Source organism: Chiloscyllium plagiosum, chromosome 19 (assembly GCF_004010195.1).
Source record: "Chiloscyllium plagiosum isolate BGI_BamShark_2017 chromosome 19, ASM401019v2, whole genome shotgun sequence".
Taxonomy (NCBI): Eukaryota; Metazoa; Chordata; class Chondrichthyes; order Orectolobiformes; family Hemiscylliidae; genus Chiloscyllium; species Chiloscyllium plagiosum.
The window spans coordinates 49,602,670-49,629,548 of NC_057728.1; the positions used below are offsets into that span (position 1 = coordinate 49,602,670).

Below are 26,879 nucleotides of genomic sequence, written 5' to 3' on the forward strand. Positions count from 1 at the left end.
CTTTTCCACCTATCCACTCCACCCTCTCCTCCCTGACCTATCACCTTCATCTCCTCCCCCACTCACCTATTGTACTCTATGCTACTTTCTCCCCACCCCCACCCTCCTCTAGCTTATCTCTCCACGCTTCAGGCTCTCTGCCTTTATTCCTGATGAAGGGCTTTTGCCCGAAACATCGATTTTACTGCTCCTCGGATGCTGCCTGAACTGCTTTGCTCTTCCAGCACCACTAATCCAGTTTCCTATGTGAGAATGTCCTGGCCATCACTGAGAAGCAAACAGCTCCAAAAAAAAAGAACTGGATATAAACATGAAGTGTAACATTTTACTGGGAATTATAGGATGGTCACAGCATAGAAAGAGAGCATTCAGCCTGTTGGGTTTGTGCTGTGATGTAGAAGTGCTGGTGTTGGACTGGGGTGGACAAGGTTAAAAATCACTCAACACCAGGTTATCGTCCAACAGGTTTATTTGGAACCACTAGCTCGTGCTATAACCTGGTGGTGTCGGGTTTGTGCTACACAAAGATTAGTTTGGAACTAATTCGAGGTCTCATTCAAAACAGCTATAATGAACACAATAGGCCAAGGAGTTTCCTCAAGTGAATAAGGTTTCTATGATTCTAAGAAGGAAATGAGAATCGATGAGGGTAATACCCTCAGGTATCAAATTACATCTGCTAGTAGCTGGTAACAGAATGAAACAGAATAAGCCACGTAACAAAGCCTTTTATTGAAGAACAGTGCCAAGGCAAAGGTCAGAAAGAGAGATTCACATCGAAGAATAATTCATGGCCAATAGAAGCTTTAAAAGTCAATTGAAACCATAAATGCTGTAAAGCCAGTTTATCATTCACAGTAATGGCCCATTGCCAGGGAACGTGATTTAATTATGTGTTAATGTTACTGACTGTTTACTGTATGATCTGTCACTCAGTACAAATGTTTCTTCATGATTTTTATGGTGATAATATAACATAATTGCAAAAATAAACTGATAGAAGTTACATATTTTAACTGCATACTTACTGTTTGAATCATAAATAATATTGTTCCACATAAACGAACCCATCTGTTAAACCGCAGCTCCAAGTACTGAAAAATCAGACAGCCATGGGTGAGATCTTGGTGTAAATCTCAATTCAAACACTAGCGCCCCTGCTCCTCCCCACCATTATTCTTATTTAGCCAAATTCAGGCAACAGAAGGCCACCTACCCAGAGAAACAGCACAACAAATTTACATAGCACTATTATATTCCACTGACCTAAGGCTAGCATGAGTCTTTGACCCATCAGTGAAAGCTCACAGCATTGCACGATGCTGGGCATTAATGGCCCCAATAAGTGATTTTGCAATTATTTCTTAAAAGGTTTCCTTGTGGGCCATGTTGTACAGATAATGGTTCTGGAAGGTTTAATGACAGTCTTGTTCCAAAATGGGTCAGACGTATCGCCTCAGGCTCCTGATATTCTTTGTTATTATGTCCAACTTTTAGTGTCCAAGGATGTGCAGGCTAGGTGGATTAGCCTTGATAAATGCAGGCTTATAATGTAGAGGTATTGGTCTGGGTGGAACGCTCTTAGGAGGGTTGGTGTGGATGAGATGGGCCCAATGATCTGTTTCCACACTGTAGGAATTCTATGATCTAACCAATGTGACTTGTACTTGTTGTTCACAGGCAATAAACTAAAAAAAATTAAACAAGTAAACTAAAATAACCAAAAGTGCAGTCACAAATACACTTGGTGGTGAGGAAGGCATTTGGTATGCTTGCCTTTTTGGTCAGAGGATTGAAGGATTGAGTATAGGAGTTGGAAGGTCATGTTGCAGCTATACAGCTCACTTTTGGAATACTGCCTTCAATTCTGGTCTCCCTGCCATATGAAGGATGTTGTGTAACTTGAAAGGGTTCAGAAAAGGTTTACAAGGATGTTGTCAGGGTTGGAGGGCTTGAGCTATAGAAAGAGGCTGAATAGGCTGGGGCTGTTTTCCCTGGAGCGTCAGAGGCTGACAGGTGGGCTTATAGAAGTTTATAATATCATGACAAGATCTTTTCACCAGGGTAAGAGGGTCTGAAACCAGAGGGCATAGGTTTAAAGTGAGAGGGCAAAGATTTCAAAGGGACCTGAGGGACAACTTTGTCACACAGAGGGTGGTGCATGTATGGAATGAGCTGCCAGAGGAAGTGGCGCAGGCTCGTAGGATTACAGCATTTAAAAGACATCTAGATGGGCTTATGAATAGGAAGGGTTTAGAAGGATATGGGCCAAATGCTGGCAAATGGGACTAGATTAATTTAGGATATCTGGTCAGCATGGACGAGTTGGACCAAAGAGTCTGTTTCCGTGCTGTATATCTCTATGACTCTTCTGTTTAAAAAAAAACACAACATCTTGCTTTTTTTTCTCTGGGCTTGCTGCAACATCTTGTGAATTAGATTTAAATTCTGGGGAAATCTTAGAAAGTTAGTAATCCTAGAAAACCCTGGGTACTAGCGAGACCTCCATTGCTGCGTGGCATCCTAAGTTTCAGGCAGTCAGCCATCCTGTAGAGTGCACTAGGAGCTACATTATCCTCAGCCTGCATTACCTGACAGCCCCGGCCATTGACACTTGCCGCACAACATCTCCAAAGTCCCCTTCTGAAACCCCTTTCTAAGTCCTTCCAGCCTTAAGATTTTACCTTCAAGCTTCACTGCATATTCCAAGCTGGCATTCCCCAATGCTACTACTGTGTGAGTGCTTCACTGTCTGAAATGCCATTTATATAAGGTATTACCCCAGGGCCCCAGGTAACTTCACAGCTGGATGTTGAGATGTCCATGGCTTTCCTGGAAGAAAGGCTGAGATTTCCTTGTACCTGAGTCGTTGGTGTGAAACACTGGGAGTTGGTATGAAATACTGAGCGTTGGCTGTCTATATAACAGAGACTGTGTTCCACAGTAAATGACTTGCAACTTTATAAAGCATTGGTTAGGCCAAGACAGAATACTCTGCATAGTTGTGTTTGTCACAGACAGAAGGACATGTGATTTTTAACTTTGTACACCCCAGTCCAACACCGGCATCTCCAAAAGAAGGACATGAGTACACTGGAGAGGATACAAAGTAGGTTTGCCAGAATGAAAAGTTTCAGTTATGAGATGCGACTAAATAGGCTGCTTTTGTTTTCCTTGGAGCAGAGGTGTCCGCTAGGGATTTGATTGAAGTGTACAAAACTATGAGAGGTATGGACAGAGTAGATTGTAAGAATCATTTCCCCAGGGCGGACGTGTCCAAGACCATACAGCATAAGTGTAAGGTCAGTAAGTGGTTTAGGAGAGAGATGAGGAAAAACTTATTCACCCAGAAAGTGCTGCCTAAGAGGGTGGTGGAGGCAGGTACAACATTTAAGAAGCATCTGGATGAGGTCTTAAAATGCCAGGGCTTGGTAGACTATGGATCAGATAAAAGGGACTAGTGTAGTTTGGTGGTTATTGGGCTGGCATACACATGGTGGACTGAAGGGCCTGTTTCTATGCTGTATTATTCTATGACTTCAGTTAAGAGTCATACAGGAGTTGAAATATTAATTCTGTTTCTGTCTTCACAGATTCTGCCAGAAATGCTGAGTTGCTTTGCATTTGTTTTTTATTGGTTGGCTCCCACATTTCTTGCATCGATTACATTGGTTCTGGTGTTAGTTTGGAGAGCTTGAACAATCTAAGGAAGTATCTTTCAAAGCAGTGACCACATTGAGGTATTAATTGTTCAAATTCAGCTCTGTTGGGTGGGACATTGTGTTTGCAAACCACACACCAGAGACCTGAAACAATTGCTCCATTCAGAATTTAGTCATGACGGAAATGCTGGAAAGGGTGTCCTCAAAACATCATTGAAGATATCAACCTACACTCAGTGACTTACTGGAGACCCTGACTTGTGACCAAAAACTTGGAGAAGACTCACTCCTTAAGGCATCGACCATATCGAATCTTTGTAGGGAACAAGCAGAAGTGAAGTTGAGGCATCGGAGACAGGGCACAAATCTCCAAACCGTCCACTTACCCAAACCTTCAAACACCAGCTGCCTCACACAAGAAGGAGTCTGCAGACCACACCTTGGGCCATCTTGGAATTCACTAAACCAGAGACAGAGCAAGTCATCCTCACTCAGTCATCCAGCAACTGATTAAGAAAGACAAGTCTGGAAATAAATACCCTAATACATCAGTAAAGGGAAGCATCTATGGAGTCCTTTAACAGAGCTGATTAACTATCACATATTCGTAATGATTTAACTACTCAAAGACTACTGGCAATCCCTTGTTATCCTTCCCTTCACCTGGACACTCACCTCATAGCTGCTGGTAACACCAAGCCTGTAGAAGATTGGCAGGAAGACTTTGGCACTGAGAATCACCACAAGCATGTAAGAGATGGCAAAGTAGACGTTGACAGCCCCAAAGTGATATGTATCGTATGGAGCCCCCAGCATTGTCACTGCAGACATGAAGCTTGCAGTGAGGCTGAGAGCCACTGGCACAGAGCTCATTTGATGGCTTCCCAGAAGAAAGTCTTCGGTTGACTCACGTCCTCTTCCCACCACTGCATGGTAGATTCCCACCAGGGCCGAGATCAGCAAGATGGCAACAAAAACGACATAGTCCCAGGCGCTGAAACTGCCGAAGGTTGTAGGTGATGCCATTCTTCAGAACTCCTTCCCTGAGCTCAGGGCTTCTCTGCAGGTTGTTACAAGTTTCCCATGCAGCAGGAAGCAGAAACATTACAGGTAGGGCCAATCTCTGAGCCTGTTAGCAAGTTAATGTCAAACCAATTCTGACTGAGTGGTGTAACTTAATTTAATTTAGTCCGTTTAATTATTTATTGAAGTGTAGTGTGGGTATTTTTTTTAAATTTGTTTTGTAAAGTTGTTAGTTTATTGTTGTTATACTCTGGTTGTTTATATTTTTTGAAATTTTATAATTTTGTAAAGAACAAAAATCTTTCTCAATAAAAAAAACCCAATTCTGACATATTTCCCAGTTACTCTCCCCTCAGGATGAATTTATAAGAAATATCCCACAAACGATCCATTAAAGATTGAGGTTAATGGGGAAATATAATACTTTAGTCCACATAGAGAAACTCATTAACCTAAAATACATAATTTGGAGGATGGCCAGCCTTTAGAAAGAAGGAGAAACATAAAAAATAGGGAAAGAGAAGGAAAGAAAGCAAAAAGGTGAGAATGAATGACAGGAAACAGAGATAAAGGAAAAGGGAAAATACAAGAAGATAGAAAGAAAGGAGGACAGGCAGAAAGGAAGAAAGAAATGTATACAGAAAATGGCCTCCAAGTTGCCTCTGGGACCTTAATCAATTGGTCATTATTCCTGGGTGAAACTTGCACATCTACAAGCCAGTGACCAGGAATAGTGAGTCCATTCTCACCATATAGCTCCAACTTAATCTATGGACCTGAAAATTCAGCCAGCTCACAGGCTGAGCACAGGTCATGGTTCAGAATCCAGGATCTCCCTGTCTGTCTGATTCAGGTACTTACTGAACCATCTCAGGAACTTCTCCAGATAATACTGAAATCCACAGTAATGTTTGACTAAAATTCTGCTGTTTTAATCATTCTCTTATTCGGTTGAAGTTACTTTCCATTCTGGTGTTCTCACGCTCCCTTTGCCCTGACCTTCAGCGATGCACATTAACTTTTAAAAGATTGGCTCGGTAAGAACAGGTCTTCAGAGAAGTGTTCATTGTAGACCCACCCACTCATCTCTTTCCATTTGAAATAAATATGTACCTTACTATCCTTGTTAACTAACTGCTGCTGACCATTAAACTACAGAAGGATTCCTGTTGGATCCTCTTGTCTTCCAATCGGTAGCACATAATCTTTCAAAAAATAAAATTATTCGTGACAATTAATCCAGAAGGCATAACCAATAATCAGGCTAAAGGGAGTACAAATCGCACCTGAGCAGTTTTAGATTTTGAATTCAGTTTAAAAAATAATATTGATATACATTAAATGATATTGACTTACAGATTACAAACAGCTTTTCAACCTAATTGGCCTTTGTCAACATTTATGCTTCACAGGAGCCTTTCTCCGAGCATCTACTTCTATTTCTTTTTCATTCTTCTGTATTTTTGATTAACTAAATAATCTTGACTGCACCAAGAATTCCACTGGAAACCAATTTCAGATTATCAGTTGAGTTTGGGATGTCTTTCATTTACATGTGCTAGAAGCTACATATATTCATGAACAGGAACCCATTCTTTGTATGCAAAAGGAATCTGGCCATACATTGCACCTTTTACGAAGTGGAAAGGGTTATGGAGATTGCCAGTCTCCGCTACATACCCCATGCAATGGCTTGACTCATCAGAGATTACCTGCCTGGCCTGGTTTTCTTGATAAGCTAACGAAGATTGATAGTTAACAGTTCCTGCTGAATCTCCATCCCAATCATAGACCAACCAATCGGCACTCTCTTTTCATGCTGCACAAAATCGAAGTTAGTTTTTTGTATCCCAGTTCCTGTTAAGGGGAGGTATTGGTGTCGTGGTAACATCATTAGACCAGGGCAGCAGGTTAATGGTTTGGGGACATGGATTGGAATCCCATCATTGCAGATGGTGAAAGTGAAGTCAATAAAATCTGGAATTTTAAAAAAATCTACTAAATGGCGAGCATGTAACAATTGTCAATTGTTAAAAAAACAAGTTGATTGATTAATATCTTTTAGGGAAGGAAATCTGGCCTACAAGTGGCTCCAAACCCATAGTAGCATGGTTGACTCTTAACTGCCCTCTGCAATGGTCTAGACAGTATGGTCAAAGACAACTCGGGATAGGCAACAAATACTAACTTTGCCAGTGACCAGTGACACTGATTTCCCATATGAGAATACAGACGAAGTCCTGATGTAAAGCTTTGACTTTGTGCCTCCCGTTATCAATGTTTTTGTTCTGTACAACAAACAGTTATTTGTATTCCTTACAAGCTCATTTGTTTTTGGAGCTACCCTTAACAGTATCTACAATAATCATGGCTTTATCAAAAAATAATTAATTTGTTGCAAATAAAGAAACTGGTATCGGTGAGCAAGTCTCTGAAGTTTTTGGATTGTTACTAACAGACTCTTACCCTTTAAGGAAGGGTATTCCAACGAAGCCGGAGGAACACCACCTTTATTTCCCATTCACTTTACAGCCTCTGGGACTCAGAATTCAGTTTTACAACTTCAGGATATGACCTCTGTAGCCCATGTACCCTCCATCTACCACCCTATGTTGTTTGTGTCTTGCTTGGCTTTGCTCTCAGCAGAGCCATCTCATTTTCTTCATTTCACATTTAACCTTTATACCTAGTTTACATCTCTATCTCTCTTTTACAACCAGCATCACTGCCTTTGTCTTTTGCTCTGAACAATCTCATAATCTATTCCAACTAGTCCTCCTCTTCCTCCATCAATGTAAGTGTCATACTGGACTCAGAACATTAACTCTGTTTTTCTCTTCACAGAAGCTACCACACATGCTGAGTTTCTCTAATGCTTTTATTTCATGTTACCTGGTCTGGGTCTGTATGTGACATCAAAGAGCCTGAATATTAGTTGTTTTGTGAATTGCCCAGAAAACCCGATGTTATGTGACATTTCTCAGGGTAAATAAGGTTAAGTAATCTACCACCTTATCCTGCAAATTAAGAATTGTGTATTCTGTTCAAACCAGGTTTTGTGGCAGTTAATACACTAGTTTGAATGCTTCTTGCAATAGACTATGGTCTATTGACAATAGCTCAACTATTAATCCAGAAACTCAACTAATATTTGGGACCCAGGTACAAATCCCACCACAGTAAATGGTGGAATTTGAAATTTTCTTTTAAAATCCGGAATTAAAAATCTACTGATGACGTGGAACTATGGCGAATAGTTGGAAAACTCCATCTGGCTCATAAACGTCCTTCAGGAAGTCCTCACCTGGTCTGGCCTCCTTGTGACTCCAGACCCATAGCAATGTGGTTGACTCTCAACTGCCCCCTGAAACTCAACTGCTCTCTCAACCTCTGAGATGCTGCCCAGCCAGTGACGCCCATGTCCTACAAATGAATTAAAAAACTGTCCATTTTCAGCGCAGTTTCCAAAACATTATCCTTAGATTTCATTCCTTAACAGTTCTGTGGGTGTACTTACATCACATGGACTGCAGCAGTTCAGAAAGCGGCTCCCCCTCCACCTTCTCAAGAGATGGACAATAAACGCTGCACTTGTAGCAATGCCTACATCCTGTAAATGAATAATTAAAATGTAATTTCTTTCTACTTCCTCCTTGAAGAGAAGAAAGTTGAGAGGAGATTTGACAGAGGGATTCAAGTTCTTGAGGGATTCAGGACAGAATAGTTCAGGATAAATTATTCCTGTTGGCAGAGGATGGAGAGAGAACAAAAGAATAAAGAACAAAGTCTTCAGCAAAAGAACTGAATGGAACAACAAGAAAGTTATTTTTATACAGTGAGTAGTTAGAATCTGAAATGCACTGCTTGAGAATGTGGTGGTGGCAGATTCAGTTGTGGCTTTCAAAAGGGAATTGCATATGTAAGGACTGTGTCATTTTATTTTTTTCAGTATTTTCTGAAGTGGACTGAAATGAGAAAAGTTCAGCTTTAAAAACCAAGGAATGGTCAAGATTGCTACATGTTTTGAAAGCAATGATGTCCTTGTTAATCCTGTCATCCAATGATTTAAAACCAGCAGGTTATATGAGTAGTTTTTGGACAAATTAGTAGAAAAAAATGAATCAGGAAATGTCAAGGTCCATAATTTTTGCAGCTAGCATTGAACTATTTAAGGGGGTTGATGAGAAACTGGCTGGGTATCTGGAGAAAACCAATGGGAGACAGAGGGATGAAGACCAGCAAACCAAGGAGCAAATAATTGGACTGTTAGTTTGAGCATAAGGTGGAGGATCAGAGTGAAGATTATGGATGAAGACTTGGCGAAAATGAGTATTTTCTGTTTAACAAACTAATATCCATATATTGAACTCATTAGTGAAAAATGTTCAGAGTTTTCCAAGATTTCATTGTAAATCTATAGTTTAGCATAAACACCAGTTTCCACCTTCCCTTTCTGGATTCTTCCCCTGCCCAGGCAGCCAACTGTCCACTGACAAAGAACACAGCTCTTTTTTTATTTAAAAACCATGAGCAAATTTAAATTACACATCATTATAAAATCCCAAATACTGAAATGGGAACAAGGGACGGAACTAAATTAAAATGGAGTTGGTAGGGGAACTAATACACACCAGCCCCAGCAGTGATAATCTTTCTCTGGAAGTTTCCTGGTGGACATCTTGTACTCCATCTCTAAAGACACTCAAGCACAAACATAGCCACGGAAGAGAGGCAGGAAGAAACTAGCTGACTTTATTTTTAAAAAAGCCCGCCATCAAATCATCCAATTAAACAAACTAAACATGTAACAATTAACAGGCACTTCCCACGAGGAGCAGGAGAGGAAGGGTCATGAAAGAGGGGAGGGACTAAATCAAAATGAATGTTAGAGACTTTGTTTTAATCAACCTGTTCAGAAATGTTAGACATCCCTTTTAAGCAGGTGGACTTGAACTCCTTCCAGCACAGAGGGAGGAACTTCACCACTACACCACATGAACACAGCTTTTTTTTTTGTATTATCACCAAATCCCCTATTTCACCAGTTAAAATAACTGGTTACAAGCAATGTCTACCAGAGGCAGTGCAACAACAAGAGAAGGGAAGGTCAGGAAAAGATGGAGTGGCAAAATCAAAATGAAATTGAAGGAGGAAATAATGCACTTCAGAACCCAGAGTGTTCAACTTTCTCTAAATAAAAGGACTGGATCATAGATTTTCTTTTCTCTAATCAGTCTATTCAGTGGTGCTATCACATACCTCTGGAGGAAGAAGTAGCATTCACAAAAGATCCTTAAGCAGCATCTGCAAAACTCATTCAGTAACTAGTGGTGTGCCTCAGGGATCAGTGTTGGGACCACAATTATTCACAATTTATATAGGTGATTGGACTTGGGGACCATGTGTACTGTGTTAAAGTTTGTAGGTGACACTAAGATGAGTGGCAGAGCAAAGTATGCAGAAACTGTGAAACTGTGCAGAGAAACATAGATACTTTAAGTGAGTGGGCAAAGGTCTGGCAGATGGAATACAATGTTAATAAATGTGAAGACATCCATTTTGGTAGGAGTAACAGTAAAAGGATTATTACTTGAATGGTAAAATTTTGCAGCATGCTGCTATGCAGAGGGAGTCCCTGTTCGAGAATCACACAGGATTAGTCTGCAGGTACAACAAGTAATTAGGAAGGTAAATGGAATTTTGTCCTTCATTGCTAAAGGGGTTGAGTTTAAAAGCAGAGAGGTTATGTTGCAGCTGTACAAGATACTGGTGAGGCCACACCTGGAGTAGTGTGTGCAGATTTGGTCTTCTTACTTGAGAAAGGATGCACTGGCACTGGAGGGAGTGCAGAGGAAGTTCACTAGGTTGATTCCGGAGTTGAGGGGTTGGCTTACGAGGGGAGACTGAGTATGTCTGGGATTATATTCATTGGGATTCTGAAGAATGAGAGGGGATCTTATAGAAGCATATAAAATTATGAAGGGAATAGATAAGACAGAAGCAGGCTCGAAGGGCCGGATGGCCTACTCCTGCTCCTAATTATTATGTTCATTACTACCACCATCTTGAAAGACGAGGGCAGTAGATACATGGGAACACCACCACTTGCAAGTTCTCCTCCAAGCCATTCACTATCCAGACTTGGAAATATATCGCCAGTCCTTCACTGTCTCTGGGTCAAAGTCCTGAAATTTCCTCTCTAAGGGCATTGTGGGTCTACTTACATACTGCACAGGGACTGTAATGGTTTGAGAAGGCAGCTCACCATCACATTCTTAAAGCAACTAAGGATAGGCAACAATTGCTGGCCCAGCCAGCAACACCCACATTCACGAGTGAATAAAAAAAGTATTCTGCTGTTGGATTTCAGCAGCTATTCCAGTCCAGATTTTAGATGGCAATTATAGTACGACAAGTTCACAAATAGAACAAGTTCACTTAACTATTAACTTTTCTACTGTTGAAAAGAATGCAATAGAATAACATTATCTGTAGTGCATCTGACTGATACTTGCAGGGGTCTAATATTTAACGAAGATGGGTTCACCAGGTTTAAAGTTAAAAACAAATCTGTCCTGAAGGAATCTGATTCCTGAAGAAGGGCTCATGCCCGAAATGTCGATTCTCCTGCTCCTTGGATGCTGCCTGACCTGCTGCGCTTTTCCAGCAACACATTTTCAGCTCTGATCTCCAGCATCTGCAGACCTCACTTTCTCCTCAGAGAAAGTTTACTCAATTAATACCTGGATTAGGAAGGTTGTCACTTGAAGGAAGGTTGAACAGGCTGGCTTGCATCTGCTGGAGTTTAGAATAATAAAAGATTACTTGATTGAATCATATAAGATTCTGACAGGGCAGATGTGGACATTATGTTTCCTCTTCTGGGAGAAGAACTAGGGGGCCACTGTTTAAAAATAAGAGGTCACCCATTTGAGAAGGAGGTAGGAGTATTTCTTTTTCTCTCACAGGGGATCACAAGTCTTTAGAACTCTCTTCCTCATTGGAAGCAGAGTTCTTAAATATTTCTAAGGCAAAGATAGATAGGTTCTTGATGAACGGGGGGTGAAAGATTATCGGGCGTAGGTGGGAATCTGGAGCATTTAGATCAGCCCAGATCTTGTTAAATGGTGGTTCGAAGGGCAGACTGACCTGCTCCTAATTTGTCTGTTTATGTGTTCAAATTTATTCAGCGCCTGTCATGTGAGATATTTGATTCTTGCGTTGAGCACTGCACATGTGCTATTGGTGGGGAGCCAGTCTCCTACACCGTCAACCCAACAGAATTCCAGAGCCTGCAGTCCCCAGCATGCTATGCTTCCCTGTCCCTCAGCAGCTTTGTGGCTGGAGGAAGAGAAGAGGTGATGAGGAGAAGGATAGGATGTTAGATATAAGGTTCAAGATGGTTAAGAATTAGTCAATGTGAAAGTTGTTCTAAGCAAGGATTAATACCTATCTAGGTTTTGGAAGATTACTGTCTGTGTGAGCATTAAGGACTTGATACTGCTGTTGTTTCAGTCCCACAGGAACAACTGTCTAATCAAAGCAAAAAAAAACTCAGCACACTGAAACCAAAATCTCCCGGGACTGTGAAGTCTGCTTCTGGAGTGAGTGAATGAATGAATTAGTTAGTTAGTTGAAAGAAGTGCACCTGTGAAAGCTGGTGCAATCTCAGTCCTGACAATAAAGGATACACAGTAAGTTAAAGAGAGAAAAAGCTGGAAAATAGCTCAGGAGGGAGCCAGGAAGATGTACCAGCAACCAAACTTAAAGAGTGAGTAATGTCTGACTAGGATCTAATGGAGTCATACATGTCTCAATTGTCCTTCTTAAAGTCCTGCTCAAGTCTGTTTCTTCTTGTTTAGATGTGTCAGTATCACAGACTAATACCAATATTCTTCCAACATATATATGGATAACATCAGCTAAACTGCAGTTTCCTTTATATGACATATTAGGTACAAGTTGTATTCTATGACTATCCTGGCTGATCCAATTATCTGGTGAAGGAAGGGAACTCAGTTAGAAGATAAGACATTGTTCAACACTCAGATTTAAGAGGGAAAGCTGGTTAGTAGAAATGACGAGATTGAGTCCTACAGGAATAAGAAGTTCAACAAACTATCTGTAACAATCTTAGAATCATTCCTGGGCACTCCAAACAGGAATTGTGTTAAAAGGTATTTGAGTGGATTAAGTGGATTAAAAGTGGACTGAGAGATGGATGATCCTGTGTAGCAATATGTCATGGTGATCTAGACCTGTTTCCACTGCATGTATTATTTGTTCATTTAACTTCAATAATAAATGGTGATGCCTTGGGATTCCCTCTAGGTCCAGCTCTTAGTTAGTTTCCACTAAAATCTTGTCTACTCTTGAAATTGAGCAGTAAAATGAGCTTTTTTGAGATCCTTGTTGAGAAATCAGCTGAGTGTTCTTGTTTGCTGTTGACAAAGATTCCTTTCATTCCACAAAGTATAAGATTAGCCTTATTGGAAGCTTTGTAACTATAGCCAAAGTCATTTTTGACCATGTAAGCTTGGTGTTGAATTGGGGTGCATCAAAACCATTCTGCAGGATAATAGTTATTTTGAAAGATCATTTCTCACTTTATATCATGCAAATTCATGAACTACCCTAAGCCTATCATGTTTGGCTCTGAAAAGTGCCCAGTATACCTCCTATTACCTTGAAGGGTAAGGTATCTCAAACATTTGGGAAACTGCGGAAACTAACTGTTTTGTGCTGCTACTATAAAGTAGCAACATGAATAGTGTTTGCCACGAATAAACTGCTGTCTTCAAACTGAAAAGATTTTCTGCACACCTCACAAATGAGTGGTGTGTTGTATGAATTTCAGTGTCAGTCTAATGCTAGTTATGTAGCCTCAAGTTAAAAAAAAAGATCGTATCAAATAGTATATTCCATGACAGCTCACAACAGGCAAGGAACTAACTGCACCTAACCAGCTTGCAAAACTGAAAACAGTGTCTATCATTATGTAGTTTTCATGATTAGACAGTAATAGCTAAACAATCTGTTGTGTGCCAGGAATTATGCAAACAAGCAATTTAGACTTGCAATATTATGTGCTAGAAGCTACCCCGGTACTTTGCAGATAGAAAGAACATGTTCACATACTATTTTGTTTCAACTCAACGAAACAGGTGACAGCCATCCTCTCATTCATTTCTTGGGGCAACCTGCCCAGTTTTAAATGGAAAGAAAGTTTGACAGTTAACTGTCAATCATCATCTAAGATATGATGATGGGATTAATGTTATATTGTGTTACAAATGATGAAGAGTGTTAATCAAGTGAATAGACAGAAATAGTTCAAGGCTCTTGTGGTACAATGGTAGGTCCCTACCTATGTGGTCAGAAAACCCAGGCTCATGTCCCACTTGCTTCCAAGGTGTGTGACATATCTGAATGGGTTGATTTGAAAGCATCTCAACTTTAGATATTTTAGGGTTCTTGTGATGTAGTGGTAGTGTCCCCATCTTGTGTCCAGGAGCCTCCAGTTCAAATATGAACTGCTCCAGGGTTGTGTAATACCCCTTCTCTCAGTCTTTTTTCTCCAAGGAGAACACTCCCAACTTCTTCAATTTATCCTCATGACTGAAGTTTGTTCATTTCTGAAACCATTCTTGTAAATCACTTCAGCACTCTCTTCAATGCATTCACACTTTCCTGTAAGTGCCCACAACTGTACATGTTACTCCAACTGAGGTTTAATAAGTGTCTTCACAAGGTCAACATCATCTCCCTGCTTTCTACTCTACAGCCCTATTAATAAAGCAGGGAGCACTGTATGCTTTATTAGCTGTTCTCCACCTGTCCTGCTACCTTCACTGATCTCTGCACATACACACCTAGGTCCCTCAGCTCTGGCACCCCTTTAGGATTTTACCTCCCACTTTATATCATCTTTCAACGTTCTTCCAACCAAAGTGCATCACCTCACATTTCTCTGCAATGAACTTCATCGTCATCCATTCACCTGCTCTACTTACTTGTCAATGTCCTTTCAGAGTTCCACACTGTCCTCCTCAAAGTTTATAATTCTTTCAAGTTTAGTGTCATCTGCAAACTTTAAAATTGTCACTTGCACACTAAAATCCAAATCATTAAGATATATCAGAAAAAGCAAGGGTCCCAATACTGACCCCTGGGGAACTCCACTACAAACCTCCCTCCAACCCCAAAATATCATTTTACCATTACTCTCTGTTTCCTGTCACTCAATTAATTTTTGATCCACATTGCCACTATTCCTTTTATACCTTGACCTATAATTTTCTTCACAAGTCTGTTGTGTGGTTCCATGTCAGATATCTTCTGGAAATCCATGTATACAACTTCAGCAGTATTACATCGACCCTTTCTGTTACCCATTCAATGCCTCCAGCAAGATAGTTAAACACAATTGTCTCTTTAGAAATCCGATGTTAACTCTTCATAATTGACACATCTGTTCCTGTGTGATTATTAATTCCATCCCAAATAATTGTTTCTAGAGGTTTCCCCACGATCAACGTAAACTAAGTGGTCTGTCCTTGCAACCCTTCTTGAACAAAGTTGTAATGTTTGCAATCCTCCAGTCTTCTGGCACTTCCCCCAAGCCCAGGGAAGACTGAAAGAATATGTCCAATGCCCAACAAGTGCTCCCTTCACTGCTTTCAAAACTTTGGATGCACTTCATCCAGTCACAGTACCTTGTTAACTTTAAATGCCAACAATCTATCCAACACTTCTGCCATACTAATCTTGAACTTTCTAATGACAAGAGGCTTCTCCACTTCCATAGACTGGGCAGCAACATTCTTTTTTATGAAGACAGACGCAAAGTATTCATTTAACACCACAGCTATGTCCCCAACCCCATTTGATCTCTGAGCAGCCCTATTCCTTCTTAAACCAGTCTTCTGCTGTTTATGTAGAAAACTTTGGGATTTCAAAATACTATAAGACATAGGTGCAGAAATTAGGCCATTCAGCCCATTGAGTCTGCTCTGCGTTCAATCATGGCTGATAAGTTTCTCAACCTCATTATTCTGCTTTCTCCCTGTGACCCTTGATACTCAAGAACTTATGTCAGTCTCAAATGTACTCAATGACTTGGCCTCCACTGTCTTCTGTGGCAATGATTTCCTTTATGGTGTGTGCGCTCGAAGAGAATGGAGGGATGCAGAGAGCAAACAGAAAGGCAGAGCTGAGGCCATGACCTTGTTGAATGGGGAAGGAGGTGTGAAGGGCCGAATGGTTTGCCCAGACTTTGGGGGTCTGTTGTATCCCACAATCCAGCGGTGAAGATGGCGGCGCCCAGGAGCCGGAGGCGCGTGCAGTCCGAGTGAAGGGAACCTCTGTCCGCCCACTGACTGTGGTAGAGGCCGTGTCCCTCCACTCCTCTCACAATGAAGAACAAACCCACCCGGCACCGGACTCAGAACACGTTCCGGGTGAGCGGCGCAGGTTGAGGCCGGTTGTGGGGGCGGCCCTGGGCCTGGGCTCCTCGGAATCCGTGTCAGCGCCGTCTGCCCGGGGGAGGAATGCGTCTCGATTCTCCCCTCCCAGCTCCAACCTCCTTATCCCATCGGATAATCTCCCTCCAAACCACCCCCCGGGATCTCCCTCCCCCGATCACTCGCTCCAAGACGATCCCCTTTCTAATCCACCCCCTCACCCATCTCTCACTCACTCCAGGACTGGACTGTACAGCGAGGATTGAACCCACAGGGCGATTTAGACGCAAGAGCCTCTTGCATCTTCTCAGAGTAATTTCGATAAACTTTTGCCACGGTCAAATGAACCGGAAGAAGGCATTCGGGTTGGATTGCTCCAGTGAAGAATTGCCACAGATGTGGGCTGAATGGACTGTAAACATCTTTGTGGCTCCTTGCCTCGTGTGGATGCCCTATGATATGCCAATTTCTCCCAGGAATAACAATAATGTTTGATTGGGGGAAGTAATATATCCTGATTAAGCAAGGTTGTTTAGGAAACACTGTTTGCAACACGTGACAATCTGACAAACCAAAATAAGCCAAAGCCCATCATCTTTAATAATGTATTTATTCAGCGTATATGGGGGCTGTTATAAAATGAGTTTTATTTCACATTGTTAAATGCAGCCTGAATCTGGAGTCAGGTCTAAGCTAACAGTTGAGTAGTGTTGCACTCCTGATGAGGATTGTAGCCTGTTTGGCTTTGGAATTTGTTAAATCTTTGAAATGGACATCACATGGGTTTATTCTGAAATTTAAAAAAAACTACCATGTCAATTTTATAAATGTATGCACACGCACTCAACCTGTCTCCATGCTGTCAAGCAGTACTGATGTGCAATCTCCTCTGCAACACACTGTCTCCAGTTGAGTGCACCCCACAGTTAAGCGAGCATTGCTGCTGGTTGGCAAGCTGATATACTTACGGCCGCAGGGATTTTACTAGATGGCATACAAATGAACCAAATCTTGTTAGGGAACTTTCATCTTTTGTTTGATAACTTTGAAATAAATTAGCATGTTGATTGAAATTGTAATGGGAGATGTTAATAATTGACAAAAACAAAAGTCAGAAAAAGGGTCTCTTTGTGCTTTTGTGTGTGAGCATTGATTTAGATGATGTGAGTTTGTGATTAATAAAATTAATCTTCCTCTATTTACAGTTTCTCACCTTCTCAGAACGGTTAGCGAATGTGAATATTGATATAATCCATCGGATTGATAGAACTGGGAGCTATGCTGAGGTAAAGAGAACCTGATAACACAAGCATAAAACTTTTGATAATGAGCATGCTTTAAATTCTGTCTGCCTTAAGTGCTGCAATAGCTGGAATATTTCTTGAAAAGAGAAAGGGCTTTACAATTATTTCCCCTCAAAGATTGTTTCTGAATTGTTTTAACTGCAAAAAGCAGTTGAGGCAAAGCTTGAAGCCTTGGACTTAGATTATAAGGAGAAGTAAAGGAGAAATGGGATCAGCTGTAACATTAGCATTGAATTGATGGGCAGAATGACCTCCTTAGTGTGTAATTGCTGTGATCTGCATGGTATTATTTTAATATAAATCCTATTCTTGTATGAAGGCTTTTTTTTTGCTTTTTCTAAATGCCTAAGGTTAAAGTAGCTAGTAGCACATTGTAAAAGTAAGGTATTCTTTAAATGGTGTCTTGTAAATAAATTCTTATAAGCATTAGTGAGATGAATGTTTTACTTTCTTAATTCGCAGTGAAGCGATGTGACTAAATGCTAATGCATTGTAACTGAAAAGGAACTTACATTTGCGTAGCAACTTTTATGTTACTGAAATGCCACAAAGCAGTTGATTTTTTTTTGTTTTGTTACATGCAGCTACAATTGTAATGTATGAAAATGCAGCAGGTAATTTCTGAGTAGCAAGCTCCCACATATAGCAGTGCTTTAAGGATTTTTGATTGTGAGTTAATTGTAGATCAGGAATCTGGGAAGAGCTCTCCAGCTGTTCTTTTATTCCTGATGAAGGGCTTTTGCCCGAAACGTCGATTTCGGAGCTCCTTGGATGCTGCCTGAATTGCTGTGCTCTTCCAGCACCACTAATCCAGAAGCTGTTCTTTTCAGTAGTGTCATGAGATTTTTTGCATCTATCTTGGAGTTCAGATGCAGTCTCAGTTTCGCATTGCATTTGAGTATGGTACTCAAGCATGCATTGTAAGTGTCAGCTTGGATTAATTGCTGGAGGCTTGGAGTGATACTTGAACTCTCAAGCTTCTGATGTTGACATGAGTGTTTTTGAACTGAGCTATGGTTGACATTTGTAGATCTCCAGTGCAAGTGTGAATCCATGCTGATGTCCTAAATTTGTCTCCAGTGACAGATTTAATTTGTTATTCCAGTGGCTGTGATTTAACCTGCTTTGCAATCCTTTGCAAAGAATCAGAGTCAGACAGAACAAGCTAAGTCAGTGAGAGATATGAGCATAGAGGTGCACTATTACCTGGACTTTCAAAGCTTGTCTCCAGAACTGGAAGGTCTGCAGTTGGATTGTTCCTGTTGTAGTTCCAGTGACTAGGATTGATACTCCAGTATGTTTTTTGTGCACATGGTCACATACTCATTGCCCTGTATGTGCAAGTCAAAACCTGCACTTCTTTTCTCAGGAAGTTGAAACCTACTTTTATGAAGGCCTGGAGAAATGGAGAGATCTTAACTGCACGGATCACTTTGGTATGGCTTTATTTACACAGTTGTTCATTAAAATTTGTCACAGAAATTTTGCAGTGCATTTGCTCCAATTTACGTTTAATTGAAAGTACGATATAATGTGCTCAGGAGTGGATATGGTTGTGAAAAAGATAAGCCCTTCCGGGCTGTGGGTAAAGAGCAGACTGAGGTCAGAGCAGGACTAGACACTTTTTAAATTCAGTAATGGAATATGGGATCACTGGTTAAGCTGGCATTTATTGCCAGAGGAGAAACTGAGGACTGCAGATGCTGGAGATAAGAGCTGAAAATGTGTTGCTGGAAAAGCACAGCAGGTCAGGCAGCATCCAAGGAGCAGGAGAATCGATGTTTCGAACATGAGCAAATGATTGATTCATTCCTGAAGAAGGGCTCATGCCCGAAATGTCGATTCTCCTGTTCCTTGGATGCTGCCTGACCTGCTGTGCTTTTCTAGTAACACATTTTCAGCATTTATTGCCAGAGGGCAATTAAGAGTCAACTATATTGCTGTGTGTCTGGAGTCACTAAACCAAGTAAGAATGGTAGCTTTCCTCCCTAAAGAACATTAGTGAGCCTGATGGGTCTTTATGACAATCGACAATGGATTTGTAGTCACCATCAGTCTCTTTATTCCAGGTTTTTATTGAATTCAAATTCCACCATCTGTTGAGATGGGATTCAAACCCAAGTACCCAGAACATTATCGGAGACTCTGGATTAACAGACCAGCAATAGCACCAGGCCATTGCCTCCTCATTACTGATTTCCTTCAACTCTGTCCTTTCACCAAACCGTTGGTCCTCCTACATTTCTGGGAAGTTATTTGTCCCCTTTTGGTGAAGACAGAACCAAAGTTTGTGTTGCATTATAATTTCCCTGTGTTCTTGAAGAGACTTTCACTTGTCTTTCCTAATCTTTTACTCTTCGTATATTTAAAGAAGCTTTTTACAGTCAGATTCTACATTTCCTGAATTTTACTCGTGTACTGTATTTTCTCCCTGTTGAACAACTTTTCTTGACCGCTTTTGCTGAACTCTGAAGTGCTGCCAATCCTCAGGCTTGCTCCTCTCTTTTTTTTGGCAATTTATATGTCTCCTCTTGGGTCGCATATTCTTCCTAATTTCTTTTGCAAGCCATGGTTTAGCCACCTTTTATATATGCTGCAGACAGGAATGAATAACTGTTCTAATTCATGCACATGTGATTTAAATATGAACCATTACCTGTCAATAATCAACCCTTCAGTAAGGTTCCCCAATTCATCTCGCTAATTTGCACCTCACACTCTCATTGTTCCCTTTTAAGATTTCAGATTTGATTACTTCACTTTCCATCTAATGAAGAATTCTATTGTGTTATGATCATTCTCGCCCAAGGGACCTCATGCTGCAAGATTTTCAATGAATCCTTTCTCATTGCACAGTACCCAGTCTAGAATAGTCTGTCTCTGATTCGTTCCTCAATGTGTTGGTCTAAAAAAAACCATCACATAAACACTCCAGGAAGTCCTCCTCCACAGTACCATTGCTGGTTTGCTATGTCCAATCTAAATGTAAATTAAAGTCATCCATGATTACAGTTGTATTCTTATTACATTCATCTCTGATTTCTTGTTTATTGTGTTCCCTAACATTTCCAGTATTGTTTGGGGACCAATAAACAACCCTCAACAAAGTTTCTACTCCTTGGTGTTTGTTATTCCATATCATGATTTTCTGAGCCACTATCATTCCTCGCTATTGCACTGAATTACTCCTTTATTAACAGGAGTTAATACTCCTGTATTAACTATCCCAACACCTTTTCCTTTTTGTTTGTCCTTCTTCAAACATGATTACCACTCATTGCTGAGAGTCTGGAGTCACAGGCCAGCCAACTGGGTAAGGACAGCAGATCCCTCAAAGGCAAGGCCAGATTGGTGTTTACAGCAATCAATGATAGTTTTGTAGTCACCATTACTGAGATGAGCTTTCAATTCCAGATTTAATTATTAAATTTAAATTCCAGCAGCTGCTGTGGTGGGATTTGAACCCAGGTGCCCAGAACATTCGACTGGGCCTCTGGATGTCTAATCCATTAACATTGCCACCACATTACTGTGGTGGAAATCCACTCAATCTCCTCATGTGTCTCTGAATTCTAGAATGGGCTTGTATTCACAACCTTGAAATGTGGAGACAGCCAAACTAATGAAAGGCTATGGTAAAGAATCAAAGACTGCGCAGTTGAAACTTGATTCTTGACTGGATTCTAACCTGTGTTTCTCTTTCTAGTTAACTTTTACAAAGAGGTATGCGGAATAACCCAATCTTTTAATCAGTTGGTATACCATCAGAACACGGTGGTAGAAAGCTTGAAAAATCATCTTCAAATCAGGAGCAGCCTGGCATACCAACCTTTACTCGAGTAAGGATTTGAAGAGTTTGATTATGTTAAGAGGAAGAGTCAACAAATTAATCCACAGCTGTATATAGATGCTAGTAGATTGAAAGATGTTCTTAAACTTCTGTCTTATTGTAAACAGAAAACCTGCAGCATACAGGCGGCACGGTGGCTCAGTGGTTAGCACTGCTGTCTCACAGCGCCAGGGGCCCGGGTTCAATTCCTTGGGCAACTGTCTGTGTGGAGTTTGCACATTCTCCCTGTGTCTGCGTGGGTTTCCTCCGGGTCCTCCGGTTTCCTCCCACAGTCCAAAGATGTGCAGGATAAGTGAATTGGCCATGCTAAATTGCCTATAGTGTTAGGTGGATTAGTCAGGAGTAAATATGGGGGGTGGGTTTCTCTTCGGAGGGTTGGGTGGACTTGTTGGGTCGAAGGTAATCCAATCTAATCTAATTGTGTGCTTGCTTCAGTGAGCAATCCTTTAAGATCAGCATATGATCTATCAAGCCCTGTTTCAGCCTGAGATCTGATTTGTCCAATAGTAACAGCTGCTGGGATAATATGCTGTAATAAGTTGAAGTTTGGCATTTTTGCATTTGTCCTAATGACTGAGAGATGAAAAACACAGCAACATGCCTCTTTTTTTTCCATCGTATTTTGTATGTATTTAAAACTGTAGTCCTTTGACGATGCCACCTATCTCTTTATTTGGCACATTGCAAAGTTTTGTTCATGTTTCTGTGAAATGCATTGCTCTGACTTTGCTATGTTAGCAAAGTGTAAAGTGACATTGTGCGATTTGTGAATTACAGCCTCGTGGTACAGTTGGCCAGAGATCTGCAGGGGGACTTCTATCCTCACTTCAGAGAGTTCTTTATAATTATAACCTCCTTGCTGAACACACAGGACACAGAACTGTTGGAATGGATCTTCACCTGTCTCTCCTACCTGTACAAATACCTCTGGAGACTTATGGTCAAGGACATAACAGACATTTACAGGTGCACAGTCACTTTTTCAAGTTTGGGTCATTAAGAGTCTGCTGTTAAGCTTCTACTTGGAACATTTTCTTAATTTTTATGTGGGAGTTGCATACTTTAACAGATTGAAAGCAGCGACGATGTACATTCAATTCCTATTTTGTGCTAATATATTTTCAGGTAGATATGCTGTTTTATAAAGGATTCGTAAAGAATTAAAATAGAAGGTTCTTTTGCACCAAGAACCTGACCATTTTTAAATAGTGCGGTGATGGAATTTCTTCCTTGATCAACAGCAATAATTGCTTTTGAGCTGGTGAAATAATTGTTTGAGTACATCTGTAAATTGGTAAATTGCACTGATCAGAAGTTACAGCACAAAACAAGATTAAAATCATGGTTTGCGTAAAGATTTGTAGCTCGGTTGCCATAGTTGTGGGTGTGTTCGCCGAGCTGGGATGTTGATCTGTGGAGGACAGCCAGAGAATTTCTAGAAGCATGGCACTCATCCACTGATGCTATCAACAAACACATTGACCTAGACCCAATATACCGGCCACTATAACGAGCAGCCGCAAGCAGCAGGAACAGAACCAAATAAATTTCAAAGAGACAGTACAACAGCCCTTCGCAGAAGGCTCCAAAGCACTTGAAATGTCACCTAGATAGGGGATGAAATGTCTGCAAATCAACTTCCCAGCTCGGTGAACATACCCAAGTCTTACAGCCTGCACTAGCTCTTAGCAAGAACTATCCTATTAGTCCTTCTGCCCACTTTAGCATAGTGGTTTCCTCTATTTCAATTGTTAATCCACAAATTCCACATTTCTTTTAGCTAACATCTTTCTCAACTTGTCCTACCACCTTCAAAGATGTACGTATGTTAAACCCCTGCTTCATCTTTGTTCCTACATCTCTGTATAAATCGGCATTTTGATGTTTATTTTGTCTATCTTATTCCCTCCATTAATGTACAGTAACCCTGCAAAATCATGAATATGAATTTGCCTATCTGTTCCAAAAAACAAGTGACATGTTGCCTATCTGTGGGCAAAAGCCGTGTACTACAATTTTTAACGTATTTTTAAACAAACACCACAGTCACGAATTTGATAATTTGTGGGGTTCTCAGGGACAAAACCCTTGCAGATACAGAGGAATGGCTGTATCATTTCAACATCTTTCTATGTTAATTTGTACCAGTCAATGTCTTCTAACTTATTTTTCCTGTTTAATCTATTTAATAAACTGATTCTGTTGAGACAATCAATAACTTTTTTTGACCATGAGTGTTACATTTTTAATACTATCAGCCTTAATTGAAGAACCAACTTGAAATTATAACGTACTTTTCAGGATGTCCCAAAGTGTTCTACAGTTAATGAAATACTTGGTAAAATGATTAGATTAGATTCCCTACAGTGTGGAAACAGACCCTTTGACCCAACAAGTCCACACCGACCCTCCGAAGAGTAACCCACCCAGACCCATTTCACTCTGACTAATGCACTTAACACTATGGGCAATTTAGCACAGCCAGTTCACCTGATCTGCACATCTTTGGATCGTGGGAGGAAACCGGAGCACCCGGAGGAAACCCACGGTGACACGGGGTAAATGTGCAAACTTCACACAGACAGTAGCCCAAGGCTGGAATCGAACCCAGGTCCCTGGCACTGTGAGGCAGCAGTGCTAACCACTGAGCCACCGTGCCGCCCAGATGGTGGGAAACATGTCAGGCGATCTTTGTGCAGTAAAATCTCTCAAACAGCAAACAAGCAAGTAACCAGGTCTTCTATTTTCTGGTATTAGTTGGAGGATAAATGTTTTGGGAAATACCTGCTTTCAGACAGGTGTGTTTTGTGAAATTCACTGCATTGAATTTTTAATTTATCCTTATTATTAAAGTGTTTCTTGTTTTTTTTTTGTAGTTTGTATAGTTCACTTTTGGGCCACAATAAGGAGCATATCAGATGTTTTGCAGCCGAAAGTTTTGCTTTCTTAATGAGAAAGGTGAGTTTATTTTAAAATTATTCATTCTTGGGATTAAGGCTGTGTGTCTTCAGTTAGTGAGGCCCTTCAATTAAGCATTCATTGTTTTCAGTGTATGAGTGGATGCACACAGAATGCAGTGTGGTGATGTAAATAACAGTTTGGAACTGGATAAAAGATAAGCTAGCTGAGCTGTGAGCTTTTGAAATCTCATGGCCTCTCCTTTAAGATGCTGCTTTCTCTCACCAAGCTTTTGGTCACCTGTCCTAATATCTCCACCCAGGTTCTGTGTCACTTTGTGTCTGATACCATTCCTGTGAACCTGCTTGGGATGTTATGCAATGTTAAAATTGTGTTGTAAATTCAAGCTGTTTGTAAACTGTTTTCTTGTCATGCTGAGGATAAAACGTGTGCCAGGGTATCCTTTTTTGCAGATTCAGTTTAATTACATTGATGTGGCTTTTTTTTTTGTTTCCTCAAGTACCCATTGGTGATTGCTTTCTGTGTCTTTGCAGGCTCCTGATCACAATGCCCTTTTCAACTTCATGTTTGCTGACCTGGAGCAACACTCTGAGAAGGCTGAGGGAGTGGGCCAGCTGCTTTTCGATGTGTGCAAAGGAGTCCAAAATACCTTGCACTCATGTGCAGCCAAAGTAATATTTTAATCATTTGACTATTGTTGATAAAAGACACATTCTGTCAAAAAATTTGGCTTGCACTCACCAGGACATTTGCGAGGAATAGCAGAGTAAAAGAGAACAGTGTTTTAGAGAGTACATATTCGTTGGCAAGTGTTGCGATGGAAAAAGCACCTGTTAGGTGAAGACTGACTGGTTAACTGCCAAACTTTGACTCTTGATTAGTCATGATGCCCTGAGGAATGAGCCAGAGGATGTCTTGTCACCTGTTTTGTTCAGTTGAATTGAGTGCAGTATATGTACGTGCTTTTTCTGCCTCTCCCTGTGTGCAGAGGCAATGATATAGTTGTGCTATTGCTGGTAATCCTTTGGGGATCAGGGTTTGAATCTAAATGTGATAGGTGGTGGAATTTAAACCTTTTGTTAAAAGAAGGATGATCAAAATGAAGCCATCGTTGAACACTGCAAAACCCCAAATGGTTCACTCATGTCCTTTAAGGAAGGAAATCTGTCATCTTACCTGGCCTACCTAGACTCTAGACCCATAGCAAGGTAAATGACTCTTCACTACCCTCTGAAATGATCACTCAGTTGTAACACTTGTTAGAATGAAAATGAATGAAACTGGACAGATGACCTAGGCACCAGAAATGACTGGCATAAACAATCCTATCCTCCTCACTAACATCTGCTATTGAGAGAACTGTCTCACAGCCAAATCAAACAACAGCCTGACATAGTCACTCAGAATTGTACCTCATGGATAATGTCCCAGAACCACTACCACCATCCCTGGTTATGTCCTGTCCCACTAACAGGACAGACCCAGCAGAGGTGGTGGCAAGGTGGTATACAGTTGACAAAGAATTGCCTGGGAATCCTAAACATTTACTCAAGATATCATGAAGACTCATGGTTTCAGGTTAAGCATGGGCAAGGAAATCTCCTGCTGATTACCACGTTGTCCTCCCTTGGCAGATGAGTCAGTACTCTTCCATGCTGAACAACACTTGAAGGAAACACTGAGTAGCAAGAATGCAAAAATTACTCTGGGTGTGGAATTTCAATGTCCCTTATCAAGAGTGGCTCAGCAGCAGCAGCACTACAGATTGAACTGTTTGGGTCCTAAAGGACTTAGCTGCTTGTTGGGTCTGCAGCAGATGGTGAGGGAACCAACAAGTGGGAAAAACATACTTGACCTCATCCTCACCAATCTACAGGTATATTTGTCCATGACAGTATCAAAGTCCTGTCTTCACATTGAAGATATCCTTCACTGTGTTGTGTGACGCTACCACCCTGCTGAATTGAATAGTTTTCAAATAGACATAACAACTCAAGACTAGCCATCCACGAGGCACTGTGGGCCATCAGCAGAATTGTACTCAAACACTGTCTGCAACTTCAAGGGCTGGTATATGCCCCATTTCCATCAAGCCAGGGGATCAATACTTGGACAGTGGGGCATGCCAGGAGCAGCATCAAGCACCTCAGCCTCCTCCAGAATTGCCCAGCATCAGTCTCCAGCCAATTCGATTCACTTCATGTGTTATCAGGAAACAGTTGGAGGTATACGATACTGCCAACACAATAGGCCCTGACAACATTCAGGCAATAATACAGTAAACTTGTGTTGAACCTCCTGACAGTTATGTCCCAGGCCCATCTGTTTTCAGTTGCTTCATCCATGTTCTTCCCTCCATAAAAGGGTCAGAAGATCGAATTTTGACTGATGACTACAATGCTCAGCACCATTTGCAACATCTCAGATACTGAAGCAGTCCTTGTCTAAACCTACCATGACCTGGACAACTTCCAGACTTGGGCAAGAGATGGACAAGTAGCATTTGTGCCACACAAATGCCAGGCTTCTCCAACAAGAAGGGAATCTAATCATTGTCTCTTGACATTCAATAGTGGTTACAAAAATCCCCACTATCAACAGCCTCGGATTACCATTGACCAGAAGCTGAATTGGACTAAAGCGCAGCAGGTCAGGCAGC

At 41.0% G+C, this 26,879-nt stretch overlaps 2 protein-coding genes across 7 annotated transcripts in view; one reads left to right on the forward strand and one right to left on the reverse strand.

Annotated features, from left to right (window-relative positions):
- The window catches only part of LOC122559779 (sodium-coupled monocarboxylate transporter 1-like), a 35,008-nt gene extending 30,260 nt beyond the window's left edge, over nt 1-4,748 (reverse strand). The window contains exons 1-2 of one of the 4 annotated variants that reach the window (XR_006314554.1): nt 4,338-4,748; nt 1,029-1,094 (exon numbers count right to left, since the gene is read on the reverse strand). Coding sequence is in view for 3 of the 4 variants with exons in the window: in XM_043709790.1 (XP_043565725.1) it covers nt 1,029-1,094; nt 4,338-4,688 (417 nt within the window). In the remaining variant the exon portion in view is untranslated. The remainder of the gene's footprint in view (nt 1-1,028; nt 1,095-4,337) is intronic. The other 3 variants (XM_043709790.1, XM_043709789.1, XM_043709792.1) reach the window with 3 other exon arrangements.
- An 11,227-nt stretch (nt 4,749-15,975) lies between these two features.
- Nucleotides 15,976-26,879, forward strand: part of utp20 (UTP20 small subunit processome component) — a 111,418-nt gene continuing 100,514 nt past the window's right edge. For all 3 annotated transcript variants that reach the window (XM_043709793.1, XM_043709795.1, XM_043709794.1), the window contains exons 1-7: nt 15,976-16,144; nt 17,353-17,433; nt 18,821-18,887; nt 21,158-21,290; nt 22,079-22,267; nt 24,178-24,259; nt 24,754-24,891. In XM_043709793.1, the coding sequence (XP_043565728.1) occupies nt 16,100-16,144; nt 17,353-17,433; nt 18,821-18,887; nt 21,158-21,290; nt 22,079-22,267; nt 24,178-24,259; nt 24,754-24,891 (735 nt within the window). In that variant the 5' untranslated portion in view covers nt 15,976-16,099. The remainder of the gene's footprint in view (nt 16,145-17,352; nt 17,434-18,820; nt 18,888-21,157; nt 21,291-22,078; nt 22,268-24,177; nt 24,260-24,753; nt 24,892-26,879) is intronic.